The sequence below is a fragment of the Felis catus genome, chromosome A1 (assembly GCF_018350175.1).
Source record: "Felis catus isolate Fca126 chromosome A1, F.catus_Fca126_mat1.0, whole genome shotgun sequence".
In the NCBI taxonomy this organism is placed as follows: domain Eukaryota; kingdom Metazoa; phylum Chordata; class Mammalia; order Carnivora; family Felidae; genus Felis; species Felis catus.
In genome coordinates this window covers 5,935,036-5,957,529 of record NC_058368.1, presented here as the reverse complement: position 1 = coordinate 5,957,529, position 22,494 = coordinate 5,935,036, and the positions used below count along the sequence as shown (strand labels likewise).

The 22,494-nt window shown below is 37.4% G+C and overlaps 1 protein-coding gene and 1 long non-coding RNA gene across 20 annotated transcripts in view; one reads left to right on the top strand and one right to left on the bottom strand.

Moving 5' to 3' along the window:
• LOC101096779 (phospholipid-transporting ATPase IB-like) overlaps positions 1–22,494 on the top strand; it is a 216,630-nt gene that overhangs the window by 101,901 nt on the left and 92,235 nt on the right. For 17 of the 18 annotated variants that reach the window (XM_045044103.1, XM_023250089.2, XM_045043970.1 and 14 more), the window contains 3 exons: positions 6,704–6,876; positions 15,710–15,893; positions 22,253–22,363. In XM_045044103.1, coding sequence (XP_044900038.1) covers positions 6,704–6,876; positions 15,710–15,893; positions 22,253–22,363 — 468 coding nt within the window. The remainder of the gene's footprint in view (positions 1–6,703; positions 6,877–15,709; positions 15,894–22,252; positions 22,364–22,494) is intronic. The other variant, XM_045043975.1, reaches the window with a different exon arrangement.
• LOC123381855 lies at positions 8,072–15,711 on the bottom strand. 2 transcript variants are annotated; one of them, XR_006589365.1, is made up of 4 exons: positions 14,838–15,711; positions 14,284–14,464; positions 12,067–12,200; positions 8,072–10,859 (listed from the first exon to the last, which is right to left on the bottom strand). It is a non-coding gene; the product is annotated as an uncharacterized LOC123381855 (long non-coding RNA). The 2 variants fall into 2 exon arrangements; XR_006589348.1 differs by having other exon boundaries at positions 8,072–12,200; positions 14,357–14,464.

Below are 22,494 nucleotides of genomic sequence, written 5' to 3'. Positions count from 1 at the left end.
AGAAATAACCCATGTATATGGATTACAGGGATGCCAAGAACGCACACTGGGGAGAGGATAGTCCCTTCAAAAAATGGTCTTGGAAAAGCTGGATATCCACATTCAAAGGAAAAAGATCACACCCTGTCTTAGCCCATTCTGGCTGCTGTAACAAAATACCACAGACTGGCTAGCCTATAAACAACAGAAATTTATTTCTCACAGTTTTGGAGACTGGGAAATCCACAACCAAGGCACCATCATGGTCATGTTCTGGTGCTGGTTGTCTTCCTGGTTCATAGCTGGTGCCTTCTAAGCTGTGTCCACAGGTGGTGAAAGGGGCTAGGGATTTCTGGAGTCTCTTCCATAAGAGCATTAATCTTCATGACATAATTACTTCTCAAAGGCTCCACCTCCTAATATCACTGGGCATTAGGATTTGAACATATGAATTTTGGGGGACACAAACATCCAGACCATAGCAGACTCTTACATTACAGCATACACAAAAGTCAAGTCAAAATGGATCAAATACTTAAACAGAGACCCAAAACTGTAAAATCCTAGAAGAAATCATAGGGGGGAACCTGCTTGACATTGAACTTGGCACTGATTTCTTGGATATGATAACAAAAGCACAGGCGATAAAAGCAAAAATAGACAAGTACCACTAAACTAAAAATCTTGACTATATTTTGTTAAATTTGTCACTAGGTACTTCATGTATGTGGCTATATTGGAACTAGAATTGTATGTACAGCTTAATTTTCCAATTATTTGCTCCTAAAATACCAAAAGTTTAATTGTTTAAAGTTTAATTTGAGAGAGAGAAAGGGAGAGAGAGGAAGAGAGAGCATGAGCAGGTGAGGGGCAGAGAGAGAAAGAGAGAGAGAGAAAGAAAAAGAAAGGGGGAGAGAAAGAATCCCAAGCAGGCTCTGCACTGTCAGTGTAAAGCCTGATGCGGGGCTCGATCTTTTGAACTGTGAGATCATAACCAAAATCAAGAGTCAGGTGCTTAACTGAGCCACCCAGGCGCCCCAATTCTGAATTCTTGATAGTGATAATTTATATTCTCTCTTTTTCTGGATCAGTATAGTAATGGGTTTACCCATTTTGTTGATCTTTTCAAAGAACCAGATTTTTGACTTTGTTATTTGCTCCATATTTTGTCCGTTTTCAATGTCATTGATTGTTACTCCTGTCTTTATTACTTATTTCCATCTACTGCTTTGTGTTTAATTTGTTCTTCAGTCTTTTTGAGGTGTATATATATTAACCCTGTCTTTCATGATCTTTATTCTGATGTTTTGCTATTACTGGGGGCTTTGCTGGGGAGGTACTGGGAAGGTCCCTCCCCTCCAGGGTTAAGCAACTCCCAGAGCTAGTAAACAACTTGCCCAGTGAATGTGCCTTTCTTATGCAAACCAACCAACCCAGAGCCTGTACCCCTACCACCTACTTTATCAGGCTCTCACATTCTGGGCCACTATCCACTTGCCCGAAGCCCCAGAGCCCACTGGAATTATTCAAACTCGCAAAATCCTAGATCGGCTTCCCCTGTCTCACCTGTTCCTTTTTGTGGGAAGCACAGTAAAGGTTCTTGCCCACACTTTCCTTCTGTTCCCTTTGTCTTCTGACTGAACTCAGTGCTGTCCCATGTGTCCCCCCCCCCCCGCCCCCCCATCTCCACTGTGTTATTTGCTTCCGTATCTTGGGATCTGTGAGTATAACAAATTGTCTTTTCAACGGCAATTGTCTCCTGATCTGTTGGCCTTAACTGTATCTCAAATTTTCTATTAATACACTATATTTTAGAACAGTGTGTTACTTTCCAATTGCTGCATAGCAAATGACCACCAATTTAGCAGCTTAAAGCAGCATAAATTTTTTTTGTCTTATGGATTTCACGGGTTAGATATTTGACATGTTTTGGTTCAGCTCAGTGTCTTCCTGGGCGGAAATCAGGATGTCAGCTGGCTGTGTCCCCGTCTGGAGTCTCAACTGGGGAAAAAGCCACTTTGAAGCTCCCTTAGTTGGTTGGCAGAATCTACTTCCTTGTGTCTGTATGAGGTCCTGTCTTCTTGCTAGCTGTCAGCCAGGGACTGCTCTCGGGAACTACAGGTCACTCGTAGGTTCCTGCCTTGTGGCTCTCTCTGCAACATGGCAGTTTACTTCCAGGCCAACAAAAGAACATGTGCTGCAGGTTGGAATATCTCTGTCCTTTTGTCTCTGACCTTTAATACCTCTTTTGAAAGAGCCTACCAGATGAGGTCAATGGGAAGGGATTGTATGGAGCATGCACACTGGTGGGTGGGAATCTTAAAATCCTGCCTACCACGAGGCGAAAATTCAGGTGATTATTTTTCAACATATTTTCTAACTTAAGCACTAAAACCATAATTTTTCTTCTATGCATTGCTTTAGCTGTATTCCATAAATATTAGTGTTATATTTTCAATAAGGTTATTTCAAAATATCCAATTTTCACTAATTTCTTCTTTGACCCATGGCTTATTTAGAAGTGTGTTAAATTTACATATATTTGGCATGTTTCTAGATGTCTTATTGTTACTTGTTTTTAATTCAGTTTAATTCTGGACAAAGGACATATGTTTTAATTGGTCTTAATCATTTTGAATCCATTAAGACTTGTTTTATGTTCTAGTATATGGTTTTGGTAAAATGCTATGTGCAAATATCAGTTGAGTCACGGTGACTGAGTCACTGTTGTAATAAACTGTCCTCATTGTATTTCTAGCCATTCTATCAATTTCTGAAAGAATTATTAAAATCCTACTGTAATTTTGAATTTTATATTTCTCCCTTTTATTCTACCCATTTTTGCTTCATATATTTTGAGGCTCTGTTGTTAGGAAATATAATTGTTATTTCTTCCTGAAAAATTAACTTTTTAATCATTATGAAATGTCTCTATTTTTGGTAATATTTTCTCTTTAAGGCTATGTTATCTGATATATCACTTCAGCTTTCTCATTATGGTTAACTCTTCATGGCATATAATAATGGTGGTATCTTTTCCTTTATTTCTCAATTTAGTTTGCATATACTTTGAGGGTTGTGTATAGCCTTTGTACTATTTTATTAAATTAAAAAAAATTTTTTTAATGTTTTATTTATTTTTGAGAGATAGACAGAGTGTGAGCAGGGGAGGGGCAGAGAGAGAGGGAGACACAGAATCTGAAGCAGGCTCCAGGCTCAGATCAGTTAGCACAGAGCCTGATGCGGGGCTTGAACTCACAGACCGCGAGATGATGACGTGAGCCGAAGTCAGATGCTCAACTGACTGAGCCACCCAGGCACCCCTAGTCTTTAGTAAGTCTCTTAAGAGTATAATAAATATAGAATAAAATGTTATGTTTTGTTAACTCTTCTACTGTTAAATATTAGATGAAGGCTGAGTTATACTTTTTATTTCTCCAAATTATATACAGCAAAGGCAGCTGAGACGTGTTCAAATTTGTGTTTACAAAGTTTGTGACTTTGTGGGTCTTGGTTGCATAATTAGAATTTTCCAGAAGCTAGTCTTGTGAGTGAAAGCTCTATTTCACTTCCATATTGTGATTTCCATGGTGATCTTGGCACTTTGTTTCTTTAAGATTTTCTCTTATGTTTTAAGTTCTTGTAAACTTTAGAGTTATGTCATTTTCAAAACTCATTATTCCTGAATGGATAAAGAAGATGTGGTTTACACATACAATGGAATACTACTTGGCCATAAGAAAGAATGAAATCTGGCCATTTGCAGCAACGTGGATGGAACTGGAGGGTATTATGCCAAGTGAAATAAGTCAGTCAAAGAAAGACAGATACCATATGTTTTCACTCGTATGTGGATCTTGAGAAACTTAACAGAAGACCATGGGGGAAGAGAAGGGGAAAAAATAGTTTCAAACAGAGAGGGAGGGAGGCCAACCACAAGAGATTCTTGAATACAGAGAACAAACTGAGGGTGGATGTGGGGGTGGGGGAGAGGGGAAAGTGGGTGATGGGCATTGAGGAGGGCACCTGTTGGGATGAGCACTGGGTGTTGTATGGAAAGCAATTTGTAATAAATTACATTACAAAAAAATTTACCATGTTAGTAGAGATTTTAAAGCAATCTCAATGCTTCATATTCACACATTTATTGAAAATAATGTTGCAAAAGAAAAATGGAGCCTCCGATGATAACAAAAATTGGGAAGGAGTGTCATTTTGCATTTAGCAAGCCAGCTCACCATTCATTTCAAGACATCAAAAAAGAAAATATTTAATATTATAAAAAAACAGAACTCATTATTCCTAAATAATCATTACTGATACACTTGCTTTACATAATGAAGCAGATAATGCAATTTTCCCGTATAATGTGCCGCAGGTTGTGCTGTGCAGAATTTTACATAATTAACGTTGGCAAATTGCTCAGGTAGTCATGTTCTAGAGTGAACCATGTTGGAGGAATTATCTTCACTCCTGTTAACATTGGCAGCAGGAGGACTGGTAAAGAAAAATAAATAATTTAGGAGTGGAAGAAAAAAAAATAAGATGTTAAGACTGTTAAGCTTTAGCTCCAAGCATTTACGTGTTCCAAGTAACTGTAAAATTGAAAGCAATATATTAATCAGAAAAGCACCAAGTTTTGTGTTCAGTGATGAAATGAAGTATGAGAAGAGTTATTAACGTAGAGGAAAACTTCAATTTTGCCGGATTATTTTGGGGTCAACAAAGTAACTGCAGTCATTTGAGATCACTGATGGGATATATAGTCCGCTATGTGGAAAAGTAGAAGTGGAAATGTTGAATATGATACACGTATAGTACATATTATAGCTCTTACACAGTATGAAATCAAATTTTAAGTGTCTGAATTTCATGTGTTTTTAGACCTGCAGGTTTCTATAAAGGCCTTGGTAATTCAAGGATTATTAAATTACCTTTTATTTCAGGAAACACAGTAATTTCATTTGAGTAATGAGTAATGAAGGCCTTCTGAGGAAAATAGGAAGGAGGATTGTTTCATTAAAGCTTTTGGAGCTTCATACCTGTTATGTTTTAAAATTTTTCCCCAGGTGCCACATCTTGTTAAAAGTTCATTCATTAACATGTTTAAGAAAAGTACAGATCATTAAAAAAAAAACTCTGATTTCTACAGATGACTGAATATAACTGAAAAGTGTAGTTAAGCAAAATAGTTAAAAAATAATCTTTTAAATATGATTTAGTATTTTATGGCACTCATTTCACATAGTCAAAGAAATAAAAGAGTTGGCAACAGTCAAGAAATGTTTTGGCACACTTACTAGTTCACTAATCTTGCAACAGAAAGTGGTAACTGATACTATTTTTATTTCACTTGTATTTGATGAAGGAATTTTCTTTAGCATTAATCTGCATGGCTTATAGTTTTACTATGTATTTTCCTTAAAATACTCCACTATCTGAATTTTCTACTCTGCTACTGGCATGGGGAGTCATTTCTCTAAAATTTTGAGCTTTCAACAGTTTATGTGAATTATGAAGGAAAAGAAGGATGATCTGAGGAAAATAAGCTAAGGGAGGTGACTCCCACGTATCTTAAATTGAACGAGTTTCTAAAACTTCTATACTTCCCCCTTAGAAACCGGAGACTCAGTTTTGTAGAGTTCACTCCCATTATTTTGTTCCCACCTTTGACATTTTTCTCAAAAATTCTCTGAACTTTCTGGTATGCTAGCACCCATTTGTATTTTCCAGCTGATATGAATTCACTCTTCTATACCTTTTAAAAAGCAGCTTTATTGAGATATGATCCACATCACACACAAAAATTATGTTTAATGTATATAATTCAGTCTGTTTTAATATTTCCACACATACATGCAACCGTCACCACAGTCAACTTTTAGAACACTTGGATCACCTCTAAAAGAATCTCCCTACTCTTTAGTTACCATTTCTCTCATCTTCCTTCCCCCACCCTAAACAACCACTGATCTACTTTGATAGATCAGGGTCCCTATATGCTTCAAACTCTATGGGTTTGCTTATTCTTGACTTTCATGTGAATTGAATCATAACATAGTCTTTTGTGACTGGCTTCTTTCAGTTACTGTATTTTTAAGGTTCGTCCATGTTGTAGAATGCATTAATACCTCATAACTTTTTGATGGCTAAAGAATATTCCATTGTATGGATATTCATACAATATTTTGTTTATCCATTCATCAGGTTGTTTTCACTTCTAGGCAATTGTGAATGGTGCTGTTATAAACATTCACGTACAAGTTTTGTGTAGACGCAGGTTTTCACTTGTCTTGGGTGTAGAAGCCTACGAGTGGTGTTGCTGGGTCATCTGGTGAACTCACGCTTACCCATCTGTAGTACTGTCAGACTGTTTTCCAAAGTGGCTACATCATTTTACATTCCAGCCAGCAGTGTTTGAGAGTTTTGGGTTTCTCTAAATCCTGATCAACATTTACTGTCTGGCTTTTTGATTCTAGTTATGCTAATAGGTATAAAGTAGTATCTCACTGTGGTTTCTATTGGCATTTCACTGGTCATCTATGATGTCACTCTTCTTTTCATGTTACTTACTTTTTCATTTCAGTGAGATATTTGAAGGGAAGAATGAGGTAAAAAGTATGCCTCCGTCTACCATATTGATTCAGAAAGTCTTTATATTTATATATTTATATATAAAATGAGAAAAATAAGTGGTTCCTCCCCACCCCCCACTCTATTTTAGGCAACACAACAAGCAGTTAATCAGAACTGTCAAGATCTTGGAATCCTGTTAGGTGAAGAAAATGACTTGGCCCTCATCATTGATGGTGAAACACTGAAGTATGCCTTCCATCCTGAAGTTAAGAGGAGCTTTGTCAACTTGGCCCTCTCATGTAGAGCAGTATTATGTTGTAGGTAAGGATATATCCACTGTTCTTTTCCCTTCCCTGCTATATTTAACATAAACATGTAAAGAAAATGTAGACATGGAAATAGGAGTTTTTGTAGAGGAAAATTTCCTTATGGATAAAATATATGTTCAAATTGGAGAGAGATATCTGAGTTTAATTCTAATTGTCAAACTTAAGATGTACTAGAAAACAGATTATAATTTTTCAATGATAAATTATTGGTGTATTGACCAGATAAAAGGTGTCTTCAGTAAGAACAAAGGTCCTCTATTTAATAAAAAAATTATTTCTATTAAAAAAAATTTTAATGCTTATTTGAGAGAGAGAGAGAGAGAGAGAGAGAGAGAGAGAGAGAGCATGAGCAGGGGAAGGACAGAGAAGGAGACACAGAATCCGAAGCAGGCTCCAGGCTCTGAGCTGTCAGCACAGAGCCTGACATGGGGCTCAAACTCACAAACTGGGAGATCATGACATGAACCAAACAAAGGCAGATGCTTAATTGACTGAGCCACCCAGGCGCCCCTATTTTTTTATGTTTATTTATTTATTTTTGAGAGAGAGACAGAGTATGAGTGGGAGAGGCAGAGAGGGAGGGAGACACAGAATCCAAAGCAGGCTCCAGGCTCCCAGCTGTTGGCACAGAGCCCGACATGGGGCTTGAACTCACCAACCTTAAGATCATGACCTGAGCTGGTGTCGAACGTTTAACCTGTTAAGCCTCCCAGGTGCCCCAAAGGTCCTCTATTTATAGTGAGGGGCATATCTGAAAAAATTCTGACACCTAGAGAGAAATGAAGTTATCGGTGTTACTGGAAGTCTAAACATCAATTTAAAAAGGGAAATCATGTACAACAAAGATGGATGGAGCTAAGAAAATAAACTAAGTACAGAGGAATTGTTCCTTTCTCCTGAATAAAAATATTAACTGGACCAATTATGAAGACATTTTGATGCCTTGGACTTCTCAGTATTGATTTAGACGGTTTTCTCAGTCGTCAGGTTCCCTATATGCTTCAAATGTCTCCCCCCCGTGTCCTTCTTTGTTCACATTCATTCAGCATCAGCTACAAGAATTCGGCAGGTTCTGTTCTTTATTGCACTCTCACTTGTCACGACTGTAGTTTAGCCTTCAGGATTCTTTGTGACATAGCCCTCCATTAGTTAGAACCGAAATGACAGAAAGCGAAGTCAAATTCGCCTTTGGGCTAAAAGGGAATTTATTAGCTCACATAGTTGAAAATTCTGTTGGCAAAGCCAACTTCAAGGGAAGCAAGCAAATTTATCAGCAGTTCGCCAGAATTATTTTTCTTTTCACTATTTAGACTTTATGGAACCATTTTCATTTTGCATTCTAACAATATTTTAAGGAGTGTTCGCGGTCTCTCCACCTGAACCTCCTACTCATGCTGGAGGAAGCAATGAAAGGACATCATTGAAGAGGAGAGAAAACATGGGCTAATTTTGCCACAAAGGATGGACATTCCAGCAGTTGGCTTGCAGTGACCTAGGGGTGGTTGGTCCTAAATCTGGCTTTACTCGTGGTTTGTTGTAGGGTTCCAATGTTGTCTCCCTTTTGATCCGTCTGGTGCAGGCTTTATCCCCAGGCTAGATCCCCTTTTGGCAGCAAGTTAGGGGTTGAGAGACCTCGCATCTTCATAGGACTGCATCCAGGGGAAGTTTCACATCTGCTTTCTCCCGTAAATCTCAGCAAATGGGACATCGTGCTTGGCTCTGAAAGATGCTTGCTGCCGGCAGCCTGAGATGAAAACAAAGCGATCGTATACGTGCTGGTAACCGTGGGAAGAGCTGTTCTACCCCTAGGTCCAAAGGGATTGGGGGAGGGGAGGAGTCACTGTGCCTGGACGGAAGAGTCCTTCAGAGCCGGTTGCCTCTAGAGGAGCAGTGAGCGGCAGGAGACAGACACAGCCACCTGGAGCGGATGTGGCAGGGAGGAGCAGGGGAAGGTCCAACTTGACCTCACTCTCCTCCCTGTCCAGCTCCTGCAGGGGTCACTTGTCAGCCCACCGCGACACCAACTCTCAATTATCCAGGTTTAGTTTTTCCCCTTAGTCCCGTCATCCCTTTAAGGGTCCCCATTGGAGGAACAGTAAACAAATGAACACAAAACTGAAGTCTGTTGACTGAGGTACATCCTGAATGATGGAAACAATTTGGTATGGACCTGGCTGAAAGTGTACTTTGCAGAGGGAGTGGTGGAGAAGGAGAGGAGAGTCTGTCTCTCACTTTCTTCATGGCTTCAAACTGTTATGACTGAGTTTTTCTGTATATTTTACTAAAATTTCATGAAGAATTTCTAGTCTGTATTCATGAAAGACATCTGTCTGTGGTTTTATCTCAAGTTTTTGAGTGGCTTTGTTATCAGATCATTCTAACCTGATAAACTGATTTGGGAGGTGTTTCTTTGTCCTGTTTTCTATACTCTCTGTAGTGTTTGCTATGATTTCTTCCTAAAATGTTTGACAGACTTCACTGTCGATGATGCCACCTGGACCTGGACTTTGTAGGAAGGCTCTGATGAGTAATTCAATTTAGGAAGCAAATATTTTCTACTACTTCTTCCAGTTTGTGATTTGTGTCTTTCAAGGGACTTGTCCATTTGTTCTAGCTGTCAAACTTGTTGGCATGAAGTTTTTCACAATATTCCTTTATTTATTTGTTACTTTTGTGTGACGTGTGGTGGTGTTCCTTCCCTTCCTCATATGGATAATTTACTCTTTTTTTCCTTGATCAGTCTAGTTAGGGCTTTACCAGTTTTGCTGATATTTTCAAAACGCCAACTCCATGGTCTGTCCAGTTTTTTATTTATATTCTGATATATATTTATAATGTATATGTAATGTTATGTATATATAACATTAATATGATGTAATATATGTGTATTATAATATATAATGATATCATATTCTGATAGACAATATAATATATACTCATCTGGATTATTTTCTACTTTTACCTTACTTTGGATTGAACTCATTTTTTCTCATTCCCTTAAGGTAAAAACTTTTATCACTGATTTAAAATTTTTTTATTTTCTACTATAAGCATTTCAAAATATAAATCTTTAAGCACTGATGTAATTACTTTTCACAAATTCTGATACGTTGTGTTTTCATTATCATTCAGTTCAAAGTACGGTATTTTCTAATTTCTCTTGATTTCCTTTTTGACTCATGGGCTATTTAAAAGTATCGAATTCTCACACATTTGGGTATATTCCCTGTTATTGATTTCTAACTTAAAGCTATTATCAAAGAAAATACTTGGTTGATTTTTTTTCTTTGGTACTTTGTCACTCTCTTGTCTTCTGGCTCCCTTGTTTCTGGTGAGAAAGTCACGCTGTCATTACCCTGTATGTGATGTGTCATTTTCCTACTTTCTAGATTTTCTCTTTGTTACTGGGTTTCATTCATTTAGCTATGTTGGCTCTAAATGTCGTTCTTATTGTATTTATTCTACTTCGGATTCAATGGATCCCTAAATTAATGTTTTGTTTTGTTATTACCAGATTGGAAAGTTTTCAACCGTTATTTTCTCAGGGTTTTTTTTTTTTTGTTTTTTGTTTTTGTTTTTGCTACTTTTGTTTCCTTTGCTTCAGGACTCCAATCACATGTATGATTGAATGCTTGAATTGATTACAGACAGACCCGTGGCACTGCCACTGCATTTTCAATTTCAACTCCTTTCTTTTTGGATTGCGTATTTTCTATTGATGTAACTTCAGATTCACTAATTTCTTCCACTCAGATCTGATCTTAAGTTACGAAGTGTATTGTTCACTTCATCCCAGAGTTTCTAATTTTTTTTTAATAGTTTCCATTCTTCTGTTGGGATATCCTGTTTGTTGAATCATAATTATCATAATTTTCTTTCTTTGAACATATTTTAATTCTGTGAGCGTATTTATAATGCTGCTTTGAAGTCTTTACTAACTCTTCTATCAGGTCTATTCTCAGGCTGCTTTGTTCACTGTGAATGAAAACAAATACCCTTAAGTTTCTTGGCACATCTAGTGATTTTGTTTTATTTAGAGTAAAAGTGGCTATTGTGGAAAAATACAGTGTAGTTTATCTGGATTCTAATTTATTCTTCTGCATTTTGTTGGCCCAGTGTTTTAGTAATTTGCCTGGACTCAGACTGTCAAGTATGTTTCCCTATTCATTTGCAGTTACTGGTATCTTTCCTCAGCCTTTTTTTTTTTTTCCTTAAGCCTGCCTTCCCAGGAGTTTCTCCTGTGCCTGCAGAGTTTAGTCATCACGCAATTATTTGGCCAAGTTTGTGCCTAGACAAGTCATAGTCTGATGCTCCTACCCTTGATGCTAGGGCCACATACTGGTTGGAGGAATGCTTTCAGAGGCACAACATGAAAGCCTCTCTGGGCTCTTTCCTGCCTATCCTTACTTTAGTGGTCAGTTCGGAATACGGGCAAGTTGATGACCTCAGCCCTCCCGTGATTCTTTTGTTGCACAATCTCCCTGTTACATTTCTAGCTGCTTTCCTGCCCTCCCTGAACTGAGAGAGCCACCCCAATTGGTTAAGATGTGGGTGTTCATTATCTGCTCCAAACCACGTCCGCCGGGTCTTGGGTAGTAAATCTGCAGATGTTCCCTCACTCCCAGGTCAGGGGAACAGGAACACCTCTAAGTACGAAGGGCACGAACTTGCTGCACTTCTCGGATTTTCATGAATAAACATGTCTCGAGTTCTTTTCCACCTTTGGGCATTTTCTGACGGGCTGAAATGTTTGTTCTTAATCACGTTTTCCAGTTTTATACTTGTTTACTTTCTGAAGGAAACTGTCTAATATCCTTATATGCCATTGACAGGTATAGAAAGTTTTCTTAAAGTTTTGACCGATAATTTGCTTACTGAATGTCATTTAGAAATAAAAAAGCTTAGATACTTGGAGGGTGTCATATAGTATTTGTTACAATTGCTTAATCAGTGGCACTCAGGTAAACATAATTAGGAGAGAAAAATCTAATTAATCTAGAAAATTCAGTTTATCGGGGCGCCTGGGTGGCTCAGTCAGTTGGGTGTCCAGCTCTTGATTTCAGTTCAGGTTATGATCTCATGGTTCATGGGATCAAGCCTTGCATCGGGCTCTGCACTGACTGAAAAAGAAACTTAAAAGAAAGTTCTTATCACCATATGCCATAATTTATGTTTTACTTACTTGGTTTATTGTCTGTCTCCTCTCCACTGGAATGTAAACTTCATGAAGGCAGGAATGCTTATGTATTTTATTCTCTGCACTATTTTCTGTATCAAGAACTGTGCCTGGCTCCTATGTAGGGACATCCGTATTTGCTGAATAAATAATAATTAATGCATATGAGATTACCTGTAAGTAGCTTACGCAGAGAATTCCAAGCACAAATATAGCAAGAAAACTTGTTTTTATATACAAGAAAGTATCTACGCCATATAATATGTTGAACCTATTTTACAAATTTTGAATGGAAACCATTTTATTTTTTATTTCTAACACTGATTGTATTGATAAAGAAGTCAGTAGTGTGTGCCATGGAAAAACCATGACATATTCCAGTCAATTGGTTTAGTTCTCTTTGTAATTCCATGAAAACAGATGATAAAAATACTACAATTTTTAAATCAAGTCAAATGTGACTAGAGTGTTTGTTTTATAGATTGGAATCTATTATGTGCTCTTTCTACGTTGTTGAATTCATTCGGTTCCATGTTATAGATTAAAACTCACAATGAGCGTTGACACGTGAAATACTATGTTTTGGAAGGTTTTCATACTTTCATCTTTCATTCAGATGAAAAGAACAGAAATCAGCTGTTTATTGTCTGTTTTGAATTTCTCAAACTGTGTTTTAGGGCTGTGTTTTCTTATTACTTTTGTGTCCTGAAACAGCATATTGACTTTTTTTCCTATCCTGAGTAGACTTTTCACCCTTCAGTTTTTGTGAATACATGGCTGTGGGGTATCTATGTTTTTTTCAGCCAATAAAATGACAAGATAAACTTTGCCAGACATGAATGTAAAGATCATCAATTGGGTATAACCCTAAAATTTCAAGATTAGGGTAATTTGGCTTAATACTCATACCCGGAAACATGACCTAAAGTGTTTTATTAATTTAAGCTCATTTAACACATAGGTATTAAAAGACTATTATTATTTCAGGATTTATTTTCATGTATGGGAGGGAGATCCAAAATCAGAATAGTGATAATCCAGTTCTTTTCTCTTTTTTTTTTTTTGTAGTTTTAATTTAAATTCTAGTTAGTTAACATATAGTCTAATACTGGTTTGGGGAGTAGAATTCAGTGATTCATCACTTACATATAACACCCAGTGCTCATCACAAGTGCCCTCCTAACACCCATCACCCATTTAGCCCATCCCCCACCCACCTCCCTTCCAGCAACCTTCAGTTTGTTCTCTATAGTTAAGAGTCTCTTATGGTTTGCTTCCCTCTGTTTTTTCTCCCTTTCCTTATGTTCATCTGTTTTGTTTCTTAAATTCCACATATGAGTGAAATAATATGTTGTCTTTCTCTGACTTATTTCGCTTAGTGTAATATGCTCTAGCTCTGTCCACATTATTGCAAATGGTGAGATTTTATTCTTTTTGATGGCTGAGAAATATTCCATAGCACGTATGTGTGTGTGTATATATATGTGTGTGTATGTGTGTGTGTGTGTGTGTATATGTGTGTGTGTGTGTGTGTGTGTGTATGTATGTGTGTGTGTGTGTGTATATATATATATATATATATATATATATATATATATATATATATAATGTGCCACCTCTATGGACATTTGGGCTCTTTTCATAATTTGGCTGTTGTTGATAATGCGGCTATAAATCATGGTGCACGTGCCCCTTCAACTCAATATTTTTGTATCCTTTCGGTAAATACCTAATAGTGCAATTGCTGGGTTGTAGGGTAGTTCTATGTGTAACTTTCTAAGGAACCTCCATACTGTCTTCCAGAGTAGCTGTACCAGTTTGCATTCCCACCAACAGTGTATGAGTGTTCCCCTATTCTCTACATCTTGCCAACAACTGATCAGAATTGATGTGGAGCTTTGGCAAAAGGCCCAGAACCACCTCACAAAAGGACTGAAGGATTCAGGGATGTTTAGCAAGGGGAGGAGAAGGCTTAGTTGGGCCCCTGTAGTTCTCTTTTCATATTTGGAGAGCTTCACTGGCTCAAACGATAGAATTAAGATTTGACAGTATGAAGAGTCAAATTTGGTATTAATATGAGGTACGTTTTCTTTTTTTTCTTCACAAATATCATAGTTTAAATATAAAAGTACTTGCCAGACAAAATGGTAAGTTATTATCATTGTAGTTATTGCAGTAAAAAAACAAAACAAAACAGTGTCTCTAGATGGAAACTAAACTTACAAATGGTTTCCAGAACATCCTCTACTTCAGCAACTTTTCACACTGTGTCGACAGTGTATTAATGTTAACTCACATTTTCCTCATTATGAAACCAAAGGTTTTCCGTCTGTGCTTCTGTCTTAAAATTTGGAGTGTGTTCTAGTCAAGGGAACTTCATCTCCTCAGTTTTTAATAATCTCACCTGAAATTTGAAAGGTTGAGATTTAAATTAGTTTTTAGGAGCTGTTTTGTGGGAAGGGGATGAACACTCACTTACTAGAAAATAAAACCTTTGTGTGTCCCTGATCATTTTGGATAGAGGTATGTAGCCAATTTATTTAGTGAATGAATACATAAGTGATAAATAAGAGAGAAAAAAAAAATTTGCTTCTCTTTCCTTGGAATGTCTGTTAAGTATTTTGTGTAGACAGGGTCTGCTAGTCTGAAATATTTGAGGAATACGAAATTTGCTTTCGTAGCTTGTCTGGGTTAAAAGAAAGGATCGACAGTATCCTCATCTGCACTGGACACATCCACGGGAAAGAAGCAAACATTTGTTATTTTCAGTCACTTACCTTTGGATTGTTATTGTCACCACAGACTCCTGACTGAGATCTTCATGTTTCTCTGTCTCCTTGTAAAGTTCACTTGAGGGTAGTTTGATTTTCCTAGGCTACTCCACATATTTATCCTTTGGGGGAAATGCCTTTATACAGGTTTAGAAACAGATCTTCACTTCTTGCTCTCATGTAGCGAGATGATGTAAATTAAGATAGGCCAGTGTTAGAAACAGGGAGCGGTGGGGAGAATGGCAAATTGAAGAGTTTGTCTCCATGTAAACTAGACAACTGATACTGTGTATTTCTTTGGGGATGTTAAAGAAGTTACTGTGTGCTTTCTCTGCTTTACTTCTTATTTTGGGTGGGCCGGGGAGGGAATTTTTGAGTGTAGCTGATACACAATGATACATTAGTTTCAGATGTACAACACGACTGGAAATCTCTTTGTTAGGCTGTGCTCACCACAAGCGAGCTACCATCTGTCATCACACAACATTACTACAACATCACTGGCTCTGTTCCCTATGCTGTGCCTTTTATTCTCATGACTTCTGTTCCATCCGAAAGTGTGTACCTTCCACCCCCTTTCACCCATATTGCCCATCCCTTCACCCCACACCCTCCACCAGCCATCAGGTTGTTCTGTGTTTCTATAAACACAGATTCTTTTTGTTTGTTTATTCATTTATTTTAGATTGGTGGGTGGAACATTTTTATATCTGTTAAAAGCTTGATCAATGTATTGGAAAATTTATCCGTAGCTGTCATTTAAAGGTGGTTAGGTGTAGATTACCGTTGACTCCATGTTAAAGGCTTTTATGACAAGGTGAAGTAAAACGAACCAACATAAAACACCAGAAAGTGGTGATTGCTGTCTTCTTTTTCAGGTTATCTCCCCTCCAGAAGGCAGAAATAGTCGACGTGGTTAAGAAGCACGTAGGGGCCATCACTCTTGCCATCGGGGATGGTGCCAATGACGTTGGGATGATCCAGATGGCCCACGTGGGTGTGGGAATCAGTGGGAACGAGGGTATGCAGGCCACCAACAACTCAGATTTTGCCATTGCACAGGTCAGTGGTGTGGGCACGTCGAGTGCATGAGGTCTACCCTACTCTTTAAGCTGCTCTTCATATGCAACTACCAGAACATTTGGGGTTAAGTTTTGTCCTTATACAGTTTGCAGCAAAAAGGTTTTTCTTGAGCAGTTATGCATTTGGTCCGACTGATACCACTGAGGGTCTGTAGCTCTGCTAATATAATCTCTAAATCCCCAGTCTCTTCAATCTGTAATGTGTGCTTTACCTTGTGGCATCTCTTGATGAATATTTCTTGAAGACTTATAATCTCCCAATTTCTGCTTTTTAAAAGTAGGCACCGCCCCTTGGCAGATCTGAAAAAAATAGACTGTATATTTTAGTGTAGCTTCACGGCAAAATTGAGCAGAAGATATAGAGTTCCCATATATCCCCCGCCCCTACCCCCACCAGCCTTCCCCCTGCCATCAACGTCCTCTGCCAGAATGGTACATTTGTTATAACTCATGAACCTACATTGACACATCATCGTGCAAAGTCCACAGTTTACATTACGGTTCACTCTTGGTGTCGTACATTCTGTAGGTTTGGAGAAATGTATAAGGACAAGTATCTATCATCACAGTACCATACAGAGTAATTTCACTTCCTTAAGAGTCCTCTGCACTCTGCCTATTCATCGTTCCCTCTACACTAACTTTGGCAACCACTGATCTATTTACTATCTCCATAGTTTTGCCTTTTCCAGAATGTCCTATTCATACAGCATGTAGCCTTCTCCAACTGGCTTCTTTCACTTAGTAATATGCACTTAAGTACCCTTCATGTCTTTTATGACTTGATAGCTCATTTCTATTTAGCGATGAATAATATTCTACTTTCTGGATGTACTTTGTTTATCCATTCAGCTACTGAAAAACATCTTGGTTATTTCCAACTTTGGGCAGTTATTAATAAAGCTGCTACAAATATCCATGTGCAGGTTTCTGTATGTGGACATAAATTTTCAACTCCTTTGGATTTATACCAAGTGAGTGCAACTGCTAGATCATATAGTAAAAGTATAAAAGTACGTTTAGTTTTGTACGAAACTGCCAAACTGCCTTCCACAGTAGCGGTACCATTTACTGGAATGCATTTAAGAAGAGTGATGTACAGCCTGTGATGTACAGCCCCTGTGTATTTGTAATATCCAAGCTGTTTAATAAGAACACTTCCTGCTTCTACATATTAATATTTTGACTTTTGAAGAATATTTTAATCAATGTAAGATCAGCTTTTAATGGATACAATATTTTCACCACAGTTGAGCAACTAACAAGAAGACTTTTCATTCACTCTTGGTGAATTCGGGAGCCACATGTAATTCTTGAACAGCTCCCTAGGAATAATCCCATACTTTGAGTAGAACATCCCTGCTGGGGCTGTTCTTGTGGTGGCTGTCTTTGAGAGGCTAGATGATTTAGCACCCTGCCCACAGGTAAGCAGGTGCCCGAAACTGGGGTGGTAACAAAACAGATTCCTAGGATCCTACAGCATAGATGAAGAGTGTATTACCCCAGTGTTTGAATCAGATCCATTCTGATTAAGTGTTCTAGTTTTACAACAGGGAAAACTAAGGCTCCTGTGTGCTAGAGTATCTGGGTTACGAGAAGTGTCAGTCAACTATGATCAAAGCACCTGTGTCTGTAAACAGGGAAATGACCACCCCAAACTCTCCTGATCCTGTCCTAAACTGTTCTAAATGCCGTCGGGATACATGCTTCCGATGATCTCAGCAGTTATGTGACATAAGCCTTGAACTGTTAAACACTGTGCACACGCTAGGCTGGCCAGTTCCAGCTATCCTGGGGATCCAGGGAAATATTTCTCCTTTTTTGGCTTGTTCTTTTTAGATTCCACATTGTAAGTGAAATCTTATGGTATTTATCTTTTTCTTTTGGGCTTATTTCACTTCACACAACACCCGCCAAGTCCATTCATCATATTGTCACAAATGGCAAGAGTTTATTCTTTCTTATGTCTGATATTCCCATTACACACACACACACACACACACACACACACCCCACATCTTCCTTATCCATTCATCTATTGATGGACACTGAGGTTGCTTCCCTATCTTGGCTATTGTCAGTAACGCTTCAGTAAACACAGAGGTGCATATATCTTCAAATTAGTGGTTTTCTTTTCTTTGGGTAAATACACAGTAGTGAAATTACTGGATTGTATGGTATTTCTATTTTTAATATTTTGAGGAGCCTCCATACCGTTTTCCACAGTGACTGCACCAGTTTGCATTCCCACCAGCAGTGCTAGAGGGTCCCCCATTCTCCACATTCTCACCAACACTCGGGATTTCTTGTCTTTTTGATTCTAGCCATTCTGACAGCTGTAAGGTGATATCTCATTGGGGTTCAGATTTCCACTACTCTGATGATTAGTGATGTTGAGAATCTTTTCATGTGTTTGCCTGCCATCATATATCTTCTTTGCAAAAGTGGCTATTGTCCTCTCATGTTTTAAAAAAGTACTTAAATTCCAGTTAGTTAACATACAGTGTAATATTAGTTTCAGGTGTAAATACAGTGATCCAACACTTCCATTCAGTACCCAGTGTACATCATAACAAGTGCCCTCCCGAATCCCATCACCTATTTAACCCATTCCCCCACCCACTTTTGCCCATTTTTAATTGGATGTTTTGCAGCTTTTTTGGTGTTAGGTTGAGTAACTTCATTATATATTTTGAATATTAACTTCTTTTCAAAGACACCATTTTCAAATGTCTTCTCCCACTCAGTAGGCCTTTTCATTTTGTTGATGGTTTCCTTTGCTGTGTAAAAGATTTTTGTTTTGATACAGTCCCAATGGTTTATTTTTGCTTTTGTTTTCCTTGCCTGGGGAGATATGTCTAGAAAAGTGTTGCTAAGGTCAATGTCCAGGAGATTACTGCCTTTCTTTTCTTTTTTTCCTTTTCTCAAGTTTTTAAATTTAAATTCCAGTTAGTTAACACACAGTGTAATATTAGTCAAGGTGTAGAATTTAGTGATTCATCAAATACAACACCCAGTGCTCATCATTAGTGCCCTGAGTTTCAGGCCTCACATTTAGGGCATTTTATTTTGAGTTTATTTTTCCACATCATGTAAGAAAGTGGTCCAGTTTTTCCAACACATTTTTTTGAAGAGACTTTTTTTTCCCCACTGCATATTCTTGCCTCCTTTGCTGTAGATTAATTCACCACATAAGCATGGGGGTATTTCTCAGCTCTCTATTCTGCTCCACTGACCTGTGTCTATTTTTGTGCCAGTACCATACTGATTCCATTACCACAGCTTTGGAATATATCTTGAAAGATATATTGGTCTCCTTTCTCAAGACTGCTTCAACTACTTGGGATCTTCTGTGGTTCCATACTAACTTTAGGATTATTCTATTTCTGTAAAAAATATTTAGTATTTTGACAGGGATTGTATTGAATCTGTAGATTACTTTTGGTACTATGGACATTTTAACAATATTAATTTTTCTAAATTAACGGAATATTAGCATGGAATAGCTTTCCATTTCTTTGTGTCTTTTTTAGTTTACTTTATCAGTGTTCTATAGTTTTCAGAGCACGGGACTTTTGCCTTTTTGGTTAAGTTTATTCCTATGTATTTTATAATTTTTAAATTTAATTCTCAATTTTTCTTAATTTCTCTTTCTGCCACTTTGCTAATAATATATAGAAACACAACAGATTTCTGTATATTAATTTGGTATCCTGCAACTTGCTAAATTAATTTATCAGTTCTAATAGTTTTTTGGTGGAGTCTTTAGAATTTTCTATGTAGAGTATCATGCCATCTGCAAATACTATCAGTTTTGCTTCTTCCTTATCAATTTGGATGCCTTTTATTTCTATTTCTTGTCTGACTGCTATGGCTAGGACTCGCGGTACTATGTTGAAGAAAAGTGGTGACAGTGGACATTGTTGTCTTGTTCCTGATCTTAGAAGGAAAAACTCTCAGTTTTACAGCATTCTGTATGATGATAGTTGTGGGTTTGTCATACGTGGCCTGTACATACATGGCCTGTATTATGTTGGCATGTGTTCACTCTAAACTTACTTTGTTGAGTGTTCTTATCATGAATGGATGTTGTATTATATTTAAAGCTTTCTCTTCATCTATTAAGATGATCATATGATTTTTTCCCTTCATTTAATTAATGTGGTGTGTGTTGATTTGTGAATACTAAACTATTTTTGCATCCTTGGAATAAATTCCACTTGATTATGGTGAATGATCCTACTATATTTAATGTATTGTTGAATGCAGTTTGCTCGTATTTTGTTGAGGATTTCTGTGATCTTTGTTCATCAGAGATATTGACCTATAGTGTTTTTTTTTTGTGTGTGTGTGGGTTTTTTTTTTTTTTGTAGTGTCTTTGTCTGGTTTTCGTATCAGGGTAGTGCTGCCCTCAGAGAATGTATTTGGAAGCTTTCCTTCCTTTCAGTTTTTTGGAATAGTTTGAAGAGAATGGGTAGAGTTCACCTCTGAAGCCATCTGCTCTGGGACTTTTGTTAGGAGTTTTTGATTGCCAATTCAATTTTGTTACACAATCTTCCAAAAGAAGAAAGAATATTTTTAGGAATTTATTTCTCCTAGGTTGTCCAACTTCTTGGCTTATAATTTTTTATAATAGTCTCTTATAATCCTTTCTATTTCTGTGATATGTTATTTGGCCTCTTTAATTTCTGATTCTGTTCATTTGAGCCCTCTCTCTTTTTTCCTTGATGGAAAAAAGACTGGCCAAAGGTTGATCAGTTTATCTTTTTAAAGAACAAGGTTATGATTTCATTGATCTTTTCTATGTTTTTTCTTGTTTTTCACTTATTTCTGCTCTGGTATTTATTATTTCCTTCTGCTATGTTTGGATTTTGTTCGTTTTCCCTTTTAGTTGTAAGGTTAGGTTCTGTTTCTTGAGGTAGGCCTATATTGCTACACATTTTCCTCTTATAACTGCTTTCACTGAGTTTCAAGGATTTGAGGCCATTGTGTTTTCATTTTCATTCCTCTCCATGTATTTTTATTTTCCTATTTGATTTCTTCATTGGTCTACTGGCTGTTTGGTACCATGTTGTTTAGGCTCCATGTGTTTGTGCTTTTTCTAGTTTTTTGTTTTTTGTTTTTCCCTTGTAATTCATATCTAGCTTCTTCATATCAGTCGTAGTCAGAAAAATGCTTAGTATGATTTTAATCTTCTTAAATTTATTTAGACTTGTTTTGTGGCCTAACACATGATGTGTCCTGGAGAATGTTCCATGTGCACTTAAAATGAATGTGTATTGTTACTGTGTTGTTTTTGGATGGTATTTTCTGTATATATTTAAGTCCATCTGGTCTAATGTGTTGATTTTCTTCCTGGGTGATCTATTCACTGATGTGAGTGGAGAATTAGAGTCCCCTACTATTATTTTATTGCTGTCAAGGTTTCCCTTTGTGTGTATTAATATTTGCTTTATTTAGGTGCTCTTATGTTGGGTGCATAGATCATTACAACAATTATATCCTCTAGTTGTATTGATCCCTTTATTATTATATAGTGCCCACTCTGTCTCTTGCTCCAGTATTTGATTTCAAGTCTATTTTGTCTGATAGAAGTATTGTATCCCCTCCCCCAGACTCTTTATTTTTTTGACTTCCATTTGCATGGCATATTTTTTTTTCCATCTATTCACTTTCAGTCTGTATGTGTCTTTAGGTCTGAAGTGAGTCTCTTGTAGGCGGCATATAGATAGGTCTTATTTGTTTTATCCATTTTGTCACCTTATGTCTTTTTCCAAGTGTTTTCCACTGTTTACATTTAATGTAATTATTGGTAGGGGTGCCTGGGTGGCTCAGGCAGTTGAGCACCTGACGTCAACTCAGGTCATCGTCTCACGGTTTGTGGGTTTGAGCCCCACGTTGGGCTTTGCCCCTATAGTGCCAAGCCTGCTTTGGATTGTCTGTCTCCCTCTCTCTCTGCCCCTCCCCTGCTCACATGCACGCTCTCTCTCAAAAATATATACTAATAAGTCACTAATGCAGGAGACTGAACTGATTCATGCTCAGGCCCCCATTAACAGGCTGTTTCACAGCAATGATAATACTTTAAGCCACATTTTGTTTTCCTCCATCTTGCTTTGACCCAAGAGCAGCTTTGACTGTAGAGAAGATGTTATGCCATGGTGTGTGCCATTTTATACTTTTCCAAGAATGAGTGTTAGCCCAAGAACTGTAAATGGACATTTTCCTATTTCTGCCCCATCTGTCTCCAGTCTTTTGTATGTATTCTACAACAGTGGGTCTAACAAATACTTTGCTGTTTCATTTGAACTTGCCCTGACTGTTGTTTCCTTCTTTTAGTTTAGCTACTTGGAGAAGCTTCTGTTGGTTCATGGAGCTTGGAATTATTTTCGAGTGACAAAATGCATATTATATTGTTTCTACAAAAATGTCGTGTTATATGTTATTGAGGTAAGAAAAGATATGCTTTCTTTCATGAAAAAGTTAGGTCTTTCTTTGACATCATGTATGGTAGTTTAGTGTTTTGTTTTTTTCCCCATATTTGTATCATTTAAATTACCATTACACAATTCTGCTTTAGG